The 12,124-nt window shown below is 40.6% G+C and overlaps 1 protein-coding gene across 2 annotated transcripts in view; it reads right to left on the minus strand.

Moving 5' to 3' along the window:
* The window catches only part of GRK4 (G protein-coupled receptor kinase 4), a 39,129-nt gene extending 27,152 nt beyond the window's left edge, over positions 1–11,977 (minus strand). The window contains exons 1-3 of one of the 2 annotated variants that reach the window (XR_012580490.1): positions 11,667–11,977; positions 1,333–1,419; positions 552–664 (exon numbers count right to left, since the gene is read on the minus strand). Coding sequence is in view for 1 of the 2 variants with exons in the window: in XM_005485688.4 (XP_005485745.1) it covers positions 552–664; positions 1,333–1,419; positions 11,667–11,718 (252 nt within the window). In the remaining variant the exon portion in view is untranslated. The remainder of the gene's footprint in view (positions 1–551; positions 665–1,332; positions 1,420–11,666) is intronic. The other variant, XM_005485688.4, reaches the window with a different exon arrangement.
* Between the last annotated feature and the right edge of the window lie 147 nt (positions 11,978–12,124).

Here is a 12,124-nt window from a genome sequence, read left to right on the forward strand (position 1 = left end):
TGCCCACTCACTTCCCCCCACTCATAACCAGAAGGGCAGAAGTGAGAAATCTTGCAGCTTGAAATAAAGACAGTTTGATCAAGCAAAGCTGCAGGTACAAGCAAAGCAAAGTAAGAAATTCATTTATTTCTTCCCTTTGGCCATTCCCAGGAAGGCAGGGCTTCATTCCCACGTATAACAGCTAGCTGGCAAATTGTACCTTCCCCCAGCTTTTATTGCTGAGCCCAGCACCACACGCTATGGGATATGCTTTGGGCTCAGCTACCCTGGCAGTGGCCACCCTCAACTCCTTGCACAGCAGCCTCCTCTCTTATAGGGCAGCATCAGGAACACAAAGGCTTTGACACTGTGGAACCCCTGTTCAGCAAGAACTAAAACATCCTTATTCCCAACATTATCTTGGTCTAAAATCCAAAATACAGCACTAAATAAGATACAGTGAAGAAAATGAACTCTATCTCAGCAAAACCAGCACAAAAATCCAATATTTACATACAAGAATATATAAGACTCTGCCTACTGATAGCCATCATACATTTCTCACTACTTACCACTGCATCCAGAAATTCAATGCATCTTTTCAAATCTGGTCTAGAATCACAGAACTGTCTGAAGAGAAGTCTTCCTATTGGCTGCTTGTCACAAAGCTGGTTATAGTCTCTTTCTAGGAAAAAAATATAAATCTCTTTATTTTTTTTTATTTTTGTAGTAGAATAGTCATTACTCCCATTTGAGGTCAGAAAAACATCACTCAAACATGAAGATTTTACATTAACATGTTTATCAAAGGTACCATAAATATGCAATTATTCCAAAGAATAGTGAAACACTCTTCAGTCACATCTGCATTCTACTGAATACCCCATTTACTAAAAGCACACTGAATTATATGCTTGAGGTGCATTTAGATTAGGGTGCAAAAAGCAACCATAATGTGAAACAGCAACACCAAAGCAAACAAGATTGTTTGCAAAGAGGGAATACAAGATTATAACAAGGGTTAAAAAAACTATTACAAGGCATTAAGGAAAAGGGTAAAATATATTACCATCAATTTATAATGTGATTCCCTTTTCTAATTCAAGGTTTTGAAAATCTATTCTTTAGGAACATTTTCCTTTAACAAACAAGGAGCTGTGATATACTTTTTATCATCTCATAAATTTTATTTTTTCCTCAGTTCTCCATCATATTACAAGTTTAATAGCTTTTTTTTTTTTTTTTTTTTTTGCTATTTAGCATTTAGAAGCAAGCCAGAATCCTTTCCATTAGCAGCACCAAACTCTTATCCTTCTGTCTCACAGAAGAGGGTTTATTTTCCAGGACACTCACCGATGGAGCACCGAATACCCTCACAGTGACTGACAGGGGGCAACTTCAGCATCTCTTTCCATTTTTTACTACGCCCACTCCGTTTGCCTAGAGGAAAATATGAATAATATAAAACACAGTACAGAATCAGGGTAAAATTGAACATACCATTAACAGCATAAAATTAGGTCAGTTCTACACAGAAGTGTCAGACTACTTTTCATGCCTAGAAAGAAATCCATCTAGAAGGATATCCAAACCAATAACAAATGTGATACAGAAGAACTTTAATGCTTTTTTTCATGTTTCATGTAAAGTCTTTTCCAAGACAAATCCTTCACATTTTGTCTGTGTATGTAGAACATCTCTGCAGAGAAAAGACAAATAGCTAGGTATTTTGAAAATCACAAACAAAACTGAAACATCGAAGATGAAACAAAAAAAAAATTGAGAATTATCTCTCAACCATGGTAAAGAATAGAAGAAAATAAAGTTGAGTAACAAAATACCAAGAACAAAGTTCTTAAACACATTTTTCAATAATGAAGTTGTACATAAATATTGTCTGTTTAAGGGCAGTGATAGTAGTAAGAGTAGATCCCAGTAATAAATGTGAGGGCATAGCTCAAATACACACTATTTACTCTAGACCGTACAAGGATACCAGGAAGAACTTAGCTGTTGTAACATTTAGATATTTTCAATGCTTCAGATTTCACAGCACTGGTGTTGAATTAGTATTGATTTTTTAAAACTACCACAATGTTTTTCTCAGTTTCTAAAAAAACAGATCTGTGCTACATTTGCCATGTTACATTAAAAACACATTTGTGTTTCAGCACATTACCCTGGCCAATTTCCTTTACAGAAGATACGCATACTTATCAAAAAAGCAGTGATAGACAGGAACACATACACACTTTCAGATCCAAAACATTTCTGTGGAAGAGGAATTTAGTGCTGCAAAAGACCTTAGAAGATTTTACTAAGCTGTATGATCAGATGCATTTCCACATGACAGAGCAGCAGCAAATCTGCACAGAGGCTTTCTCACTGTACCAAAGCAATACACACTGCTAACCACAATAGGAGAAAAAGGAAGGGAGTTACCCAATGTAACCTGAATAGAAACTAAGCAGCAAAGGGTACCAAACTCTTTCAGAAGTAAATTGTTAGGGTGAAAGGAGCTAAAATCTTCAGAACAACAAAACATGTGGGTTTTTAAAGCCCCTCTTTACTCAAACATACAGCTTCTTGAACCATTCCACCAATGTAGTTAGAGCAGTCCCAGCTTGGTGGACCTTGGTTCATACAAAATTCACACCAAATTTTTTTGGTTCATACCAAATTTATCCTTGCTAACAGAAATATTGACATCTTACTGTGCTGCTGCAACAAAACATTCTCAACTCTAGTATCCCTAGAAAGGTAAAAAAATAAAGAATAAATCATCTTTAAATGTTGGCTTATGGACATTCTTTGAACTGACACCTAGTCTCTAAAAAAATGCAAACTTCTTCTGCACTTCATTTTCTAATAATCACTTTGCAGGTCATTTGCCTTCCATAAAGTCTTAAAACACAAAATATGGAATTTACTTCTCATCCTATATTTCAAGCAGTACCAGAACTAATAATGAGGCTGTATTTACCAGCATCATTAAAACAAACTGTGACTATTCCAACAATATATTTTTGAACTTAAAAAGAAGTTGAATATATGCTTGAAGAAAATCAAATCAAAACAAAACATAACCCCCTTCTAACAGAAGTGAACACAAAGAAAATCAAGGAATATTACCAGGTAGCCTATACACATACATTGAATAACAAGGCCTGGGTATAGATTATGTGATCATGAAAACAATGGATAGAAGAGGTTCAGCCATGTCACACTAACCTGCAAGGGGCACAGAGGTTAAACTGCTTCTGTTAGAAACAGCCCAGAAAAACTCAATTGTGCATGACACCACACCATCAGCACTGATCAAGGATGATAAACCTAACCCAAATTCATATCACGCTGCTGTTTGTAAAATGTAAAATGGGATCTATATCAAGGGTACTACTTTCTGAAGCACTGTCAAATTAAAAACCCAACTCATCCAAAAGGAGAGGATGACTAGTGTATTTTACTTCCAGTCCAACACAAAAAGGGCTGCATTTTGCCCAAATATTTGGTCACTTACTTACGATGTGACCATGATGAATTTCATTTTACAAAAAGAGAACACATGCTAGAATGCAACTGAATTCACCATCCTACAGAAGTCTATAAAGGCTACATATAATTTATTAATGATACACAAGAATCAAGTGCTTAGCAGTATCAACTAAATCAATGTGCTCTCACTTCTCTCTGAACTGAATGTTCTTGTATTTGCAGCAAATGCAACTGTACAAGTCTGTAGGTCCCAGTAATGTAAAGAGCCATTTCTGGTAAAAGTTATGGCAGGAGGCCAATTTGTTTGTCACGTTATTCCCTAACTGCAAAATCCTTTTCCATTTCTGAGGCAGTTTAAAAGAAGTATCAAATCAAATTATAACACTTGTGGTTTGAAAGTGTCTTAATATTGATTTCAGAGCTTCTATTCTGAATCTCATTCTAAAACACTTCAGATAAAATTCTTCCAGAAAGACCAGGAGCTCACTTTCCAACAGAAGAGCCAGAAAGCCCTTAGGTTAAGGTGCTTTCTGGTTGACCTCTGTGGCTCAGATGAATTACTGATTTTTGCCTCTTTCAGAAGGAATCATGGCTAAAAGCAATGTCCAGCTTGAAGTGAACTCATCTTGCAGAAAGAGAAGGGTGGGTGCAGCAATACACCATTAGAGTGAGGAGAAACTTCAGTTACATTTTCAGGTACACAAGAACCTTTTGCTTCTCCCCAAATTACTTCTTAGAGTTACAATTTCAACATTTAACTCTTTCCCATTTTTGCTTTTTAAAAAGATACATACTAAATTCAGTTAGATAACTGCACTAGAATATGGTATGGGCAAAACATTTTATTTCTGTTTTTTTTTTTTTTAACCTCTAGAGAAATATTTGAAAAATGTATGTAAGGCAATGCAGTCGGGTTACTCATCAGTAAAACCACAACTAGTTTCAAAAAATGAAACTGCTGTGGCCACAACCTATGTCAAGAAATAAGAATATGTTTCAAGTCCTCAGATGCACTTCTGAGAGCCACAGAGATCCTCCTTGAAGACCTGACTGCAGACTGACTCCCATTTCAGTGAGCACAATTTTCACTGCACATCATTAAATCAGTTTTCCTTGAGACAATGACTTTGGATTCTCTCATGCAGAACCCTTCTTTACTGGCACTGAGATTGTGGCAGGGAGTTTTTGTGCCCCAGCTCTCCTGCCTGAATCTGAGGCTGAGCAGCACACAGCTCTGTAGCGCTGGGGTGCACGATTGCTACAACTTCATTCTTGCAAAACTGATTCCACAAACCAGATTGTCAGATACCAGCTGAGAAATTCATACTAGACCACACCCAGATAAACTCAGAAAGCTGAGACTGCAACAAGATGACAACCTACAGCAGGCCTTTAGTGTATAAATCAAATCAACTGGTTCAAGGGAAAATGCAAAACAATTGATGCAGGAGCTCTACATCATCTACACGGAGACACATGAAAATAAGCTGGGTACAGACACTGCCTTAAAATATGTCTTTCCCACAGCAAAGGCAGTTCCAGGCAAGTTTCCTAATAGATTTAAAACTCACATGAATTCAAATCTTCTCCCAGTTCCAGACACATTTTTCTTCAAACCACTCACAATAAGGATTAAAACCTTTCACCAAAAAAAAAATCAAACCATTCCTGTTTAACTATGACCTTATGCTATACAGGCATTTATAAACACTACTCATTGAGTAACAAATTTTGCTTTTATGCCTTTATTGGGCAAGATCCACCTTCAAGGCACAAACCAGTGTGGAATTAATACCTCAGCTCCTCAGATCAAACCATAACACTGGAACAGCATCAAGTTCAAACTAGAAGAGCAACTCACACATACCATCACTCGAGGAAGGCTGTCATGCTTCTGGAGACAGCTCATAAGGCCCTGCTGTGGGGGTTCACAACAACCTTCTCCATTCTGCAGGCCAGATGTATCTTTTCTACAAAATACAACTTGTATCAAGTTGTATTTTGACAAAATACAAGCTTGTATCAACTCAAGGCTGGTCACAGCTTAACAACTACCTTAAGGAGAGTGACAACGCTTTTTTATGGAGAAAGGGGGTTTTTTGTTGTTGTTTTGTTGTTGTTGTTGGTTTTGTTTCCCCCCCCACATATGATAAATGCAATCTGGCCAGTTCTCAGTAAACTTATCAGAATCACCTGGCTGAAAATTCAGGTTTTGGCAGAAACCTGAGCACCTAACTCACCAGCATTACAAAGGCCAAGGTACTTCTGCATGCAAACAGAAGCAAAAAGGCAAGTAGTACAATAAATAAACAAAAGATATCTATAGATTACAGATCTCTATGGCATTTACAAGACGATAGTCCTCACATTCCTGGATTCAAGTGCATGGAGCTGGGCTCCAGCAAGGTAATACTGGGGTGCTCTGGCCCATCTGACTGCCAAGGCAGTAACCCAGCAGGCAGCCCGAAGCCCAGCTCTCCCGTGAATATTTGTGCCGTTTGTTTACGTGCACAATCATTTATTGTTCCCAAGCTAACACCACTCGAACAACTGGTTCTTCACACGGGCTCTCCATGCAGCTCCAGCGATCATGTGCACACGTAGGAATGCCAGAGCACACCCTCTGCACTTCACCGATTCAGTGTGGAATGGAAAGCTTGGATCAGCCCGAGTAAATGTAACTGATCTTAACATTTATTAATCGGTTCTTGCAGTGAGACATTGTAACATCTCTGCATACATCTCCAGATGTCTCTAACCAGCCAATGAACAGGGCTTACAAGGGACAAAACCACCCAGAACACTGCAATTTTACAGTCAACAAACAAGGAATTTTTTAGCATGATAGTACACTCAGAGTGCAACAGATATTACAGAAATAAAATTCCTTTAAGCTGATTGTGAAACCTCTATTGCTTATTTCAAATTGCCACATTTGAAATAAGCAAAGCAGCAGCGTGTATCAATTACTAGACATCTCGTGTTGTGTTTATTTAGTAAATGTAATTATTTTAGATTTCAACTTGCCCACATGCATTCTCCTTACAGTTCATTAAATAAAGGACAAAAAGGCAGGCATTGTGCATAATTCTGTACAAACACAGGAAGACATGTTTCCTGCCACAATGAGTTTACAGCAATTTAAAGCACAATGCAATAAGAGTGCAATAGAACATAGGAGGCAAGTGAGGGAAGAACTGACAACAATTGAAGGCAACTACAAAAACTCTCAGCACTCTCGTGTTAAAATTTGTATTTGCTGCTGGTGGACTTTCTGGGCATGAGTGTGCCTTGCTTTCCCACTTGTCCTACCCCTGAAATAATTAAAGAATTCAGTTCAGTTCAATACCCAAACTGATCTGAGCAATCTCCATAGAATTACCTTCCTAGTTACAAACACACACAAAATAGGATACCTTCCTTGTATCATCAACACTGTACTGAAATATTGCCTTGTACTGCAGGCAAAATTAGGATTTATTTTGCTTCCAGAATGATTTCAATTGCTTTCAAGCCCAGACAGATAAAGCTCACTATTTGAGTGGACTGCTCATTTTCTGTGAAGAATACATCATTAAGATAATTATTCTGAAACAAGTATCTTACAGGAATCATATAAGACAAACTGTGACCACATTCTGCTACTGAAAAGTTCCTTCCTTCTAAATCCATCCTTGGACTGCACCTAGCAATTATCAAATCTGCAGGAGCTTACTGATTCATCTGAAAACCAACTTTGGGAAGAAAACCCCAAACCCAAAACCCAGCGACATAAGGAAAAAACCACCTGAAAAACCCACATACCCTAGATTGGTTCATGGATCCAGCTGGCAACTGCCTCAGCCATTCTGCAACCACAGGCTGCAACCATACAAACCAAGAGCTGGGGGGAAATTTATTTGAGGCATGACCTTAATTTAGCCAAAATCAGTGATAATATCAGAGGTTTTCTGTGCCTAACAGCAGACCCAATTCTCATTCCCAAACTGCTCCTGCCACAGTAATACACATGAATTTTAAAGGGGATGCAAATGGACCAGGTATGTTTGAAATGTACTCTTGGCAGAGATCCTCACCTGGAGTACGCTGCCACTGACTTCAAAGGAACGATGCACCGACCCTCTGGGTGTATTTTTTTGAGACTATTACTTTAGGCAATGAAAAAAGAAAGGCTCCTAAGGAGTTTAAAACATACAGGGATTAATTTCTTTCCTTCCCAACATCACAGACTATGTGTGGGATGCTGAAATGAATTCAGGGTTTACTCAAAGGATTCACTGAGAGTGATTGAAATAAAAACAGAAGATATAAAAATAAAGAGAAAAGTGAACATAAAATAAAAATTGGGGGTGGAACTGTTGTTTTTCAGAATAACCTTGTTTATATTTATTATTTCTCTCCATTTATGGGACAAATTCTTCAATGTCCTTCAAGTGAAACTAATTTCAAATATTTTTCTGCTGGGAAAAAACGAATGTGTTAATTTCTCTGTTCTGATACACAACTAGAAAACATATTGTTGTACACTACTCTCACACAAACCTGAGTAAGGAGAACATGGAGTGCCTGGTGTGAAAGCTTGCAATCTCAGTTCATACATCATTATCACTAAATACTTATGTGGTTTTGTACCTCAGTCCCTGCACTTCTGCACTCATAAGATCGAGTTTGAGTTTGCTTTAGAATCTCCTGGTTTCCTACTGAGTCACCTCAGCAGTAGGCACTTGTTCCACCATTGGGGTCACCTTCAGAGGAAGCTTTCCCCTTTTTCCTTCCCACACACAGGTTTCCCTCAAAAAGTAATGTATCCCAAGAGGAAAGAGCAGGATTGACACAGAGGGCCACAACCCTCAGGCAACCCCCCAGGCAACTGGGACAGGGAATCCCAAAACACCTTGCACTGTAGCTTTGGTCTGAAGGCAAATCCCTCCAGGGACAGGCCAGTTTTGGCAGAAGCAGGTCAACTGAAAAACCAAACAAGGAAAGAAAAACTCCCAGGACAGCTCCCAACTCCTAAATCTTTCATCCATGGAGTGCCAAAGGGTACTTTGTGCCATCATAGCAGCTTCTAGTTGTAGGCACATTCAAGAATCATACATTATGTTATCACTAACACCCACAGGTACAAAGAACTGGCATTTGATTATTTACCAAGTGGCTTGAAAAGAGGATAAGGAATCCTGATGGCTTCTCTTATTATCATAAAGAGATGCTGCAGTTGCTACAGAGACATTACAAACCTTGATTGAAAAGAGATAGGCTTCTTCTATTAAATGGTGTTATTAAAAGCTCTGAACATCCTCTTAGAGACAAAATTTAAACTTTTGAGGCTGGGGGGAAGCTAGGGCTTTTGTATGACCTGTGAAATGGAATTAGTAAACTCCTATAAACAGATGTTATCCTCACACAAATTGAATTAGAAGATTCACACCTCTAATGAAATAAGCCAACAGTAAGACTGAGTGAGCAGGTAGATAGTCTAGAAACACAAAGCAAGAGCACTTTCTTTTTTATTGTATAAGAGAAGAAAGTAACAAGAACAGACTCATTTTACCTGAGTTCCTTGCTCTCTAATAACATAGAGACAACAAATTTACTTTCTATGTATCAAATCAGATTTAAATGATAGACATGAACCTTGCTGTTCAAGGTGTGCTGATTCTCCACACCTACAAATGTAAAACCCAAATGATAGTCACATCCAGAAGTATTAGAGTACCTAAAATTAGAGGAAAATGATGTGTACAAATCCAGTTTATGTGCTCAGGTAAGATTTGGTTATTTATTGGGAATTTCTACATTCCCATTAGGCACCTGTCATACTCTTTAACCACAAGTGGACAGGTACACATCTTTTATTGTTTCTATATTTACAAAAGGCAAATGACATTTCTCTGGGGTTAAAAGACTTTGAAAGATGTATTCAAGGGTACAACCTTTTAGTACTCTCATCTTCATCAGAAAAGAGTCTCAAGTTGGACTGACCCATGCCACAACTAAGCCTCACTGATTTCTTTTGACATGCACCACAAACAAAGAATAAGAGCAGAGTCATTTACATGTTATTTGCTTGTACAACTAATTTGTTATCCAGGTGAACACCTTCTCTCACCTACACAGAGAAGGATTACTGACATGGCTAAAGCCTACACATGAAAATAAGGGAAGCTGCTATTGTACATTAGCTTTAGAATTTACTTTCTTCCACAAGAAATAATTGTGCACTTTTCCATGCTATCCCACCTCTCCATACACTACAGAGTGTGATAATAGCAACGTGGGAAGGAAAGTAATCTGAAAGTCTCCTCTTCTGTCCCAGTTGTGAGGCCCTTTTAGCAAAGAATATATTAAAACACCTGTGTCACACACTAACTTCACAAATCCCATTGCCTGGCAATGGAAGGCACATAAGAACAGAGCTGGGGCAGGGATTTTATGAAATGGAGTAAACCAGACATTCCCAGAGCAGCCAGAGCATGCAACAGACAGAAAATACTTCCTTTTCAAAGAGGGTTTTGAAAAATGTGACATAAAAAGTACCCCATGCACAGGGGTTGAGACCTGAAAAGGTAAAAGACTTTCTACCAATGGATCAATGGAGTTCTAGAGTTTCAAAGCCAGAATTCACTTTTTGTGTGCATGCTTACACAACAGAGCCCAGGCCAACTGAAGGTACAAAGAGAGTAACAGATTATTACCATTACTTTTTAAAGTTTCATGGCAGGTAAAACTGATCTTCACATCAGCTGCTCTCAGACTTTCATTTAGTTCATTAAAATATCTTGTTTGGTCAGTTCTACCACTATAATTTATTTTAAACATAGTGAAACCTTAACTAAAGAGGCAGCCTGACATTAAGCATCCACTTGAAAGCCTCTGCAGATTACCACTCCGCTCTTTGTGGTGAGGGTTTGGGCACAGTGAAGTTTTTGAGCCAGATTCCACTTTCCCTTCATTTCTCAGATGACTTCAATGCAAATTCCAAATTCAGGCAGCACCACCACAGACATGTTACCGTCACTGAAACCAGCCAAAACATGTCCTCTAGTTTGAGGTGGTCTCTTCAGCTAAGGCTGGAAAATGGCCCAAAATTGTGATCACTGTTCTGTTTTTTAAACCCCACTTCAAAGTCAAAAAGCTGATTTTCCTCTCTTGCTGCTTAAGGCAAATTTAACTGGATACACATATGGCGTAAGTGCCAAACCCATTTAGAGTTGGAGGAACTTGCAAAACATACAGAGGCAGATTCTGCTGCTCTTACTCACTTTAAACAGCTCCAGCTTAACTAATGGGACTTCTCAACACAATTAAGACAAGGAGGATCCAATCCAAAAAGAATATGCACATTTCAAAGCTGAAAAAATATACTCTGCACAAAGTACATTGGTAATCCAGGGAGACATTCAAGTGGCCATTTAATGGACAGCTATATACACGAAAAAGCAGTAGGACAATCTTAGGTCAGGATGTTTTTTCAAACAGCAGCCACGTGCTATACTAAAACTAATTATCTACCCAAAACGTTTGTTAGCTGGGGGGAGGAATCTGCAGCTCAAGGTGTTCTGGGGTGTCAAACTGTAACTGTTAATCTAATGGGAAACAGCACACTTTTGGATTAGGATAATACAAAATATTCGACTGCAGAGTACAGGTCACATTCAAGAGCTACGTTTTTCACAGGCAGGAATTTCAGCAAGATGGAGCGCAAGGTTTTTCCAGAGAAGATTTATGTCACTTTATCGTTTATATCTATAGGCATTTATATTTATAAACAAACCGAGAACATGCAGATTAACGACCTTTTTAAAACATCCGGTAAAAACACTATTAGAACCAAGGGGGAAGGAGGAAGGGGTGTTTTTTCAGAAGCAAAGCCGCAAGCCGGTAACTCCGAGCAGATCCCGCGGGAGGAGCAGGGCAGGTGCCTCGGGGCACTGCCCGGGACTCTGCCCGCCCCGGGAGGGCTCCCACCGCCACCCCTAGGGGGGTCCCCGCCCCGCCCCGCCCCGACCCCTGCCCGGCAGCCTCTGCTCCCCCCCAGCCTCTTCTCCTCCATCACTTCCTCTCCCCCTCCTCGCGGGCCCCTTTACCCCTCACCTCAGACCCTTTTCCTCCCCCACCAGACGTCCTCAGCCCGCCCCGCCTCGAACTCCCGCTTCTCCTCCTTCTTCGCCTCGCCCCGCGGCTCTCACCCTCCCGGGCTTTCAGCAGCACCGTGTTGGCCACGATGTTCTCGATTTCCATGGTCGGGGGCTCCTTCCCCTCAGGGCAGCCGGAGCGGGGGCCGCCCCTACAGCCTCCTTCGCCCCCTCCTCCAGCCCCGCCACCGCCGCGGCGCCAAGCCTCGGCTCATCCGGCCCAAGAGGACCTCAGCACTGCGCTCGCCTCTTCCCCATCACCCGCTGCTCGCCCCGGCACCGCGCTCCCCCTCCCCGAGGGCGGAGACGGAGAGCAGGCAGCGCCCTCCCGCCCCGGCCATGGCTCCTCCGCCCGCCGCAGGCAGCACCGCCCCTGCGCTGCCACCCCCTCACAGCCACCGGGACTGCAAGTCCCAGCGGGCAGAGCGCGGTGTGCGCTGGGGACACGCGCGCGCGATGCCTCATAGGCCTGCTGGGATATGTAGTGCGTCAGACCTTCCCCGGCCTCAGCC

Source organism: Zonotrichia albicollis, chromosome 5 (genome assembly GCF_047830755.1).
Source record: "Zonotrichia albicollis isolate bZonAlb1 chromosome 5, bZonAlb1.hap1, whole genome shotgun sequence".
Lineage (NCBI taxonomy): Eukaryota > Metazoa > Chordata > Aves > Passeriformes > Passerellidae > Zonotrichia > Zonotrichia albicollis.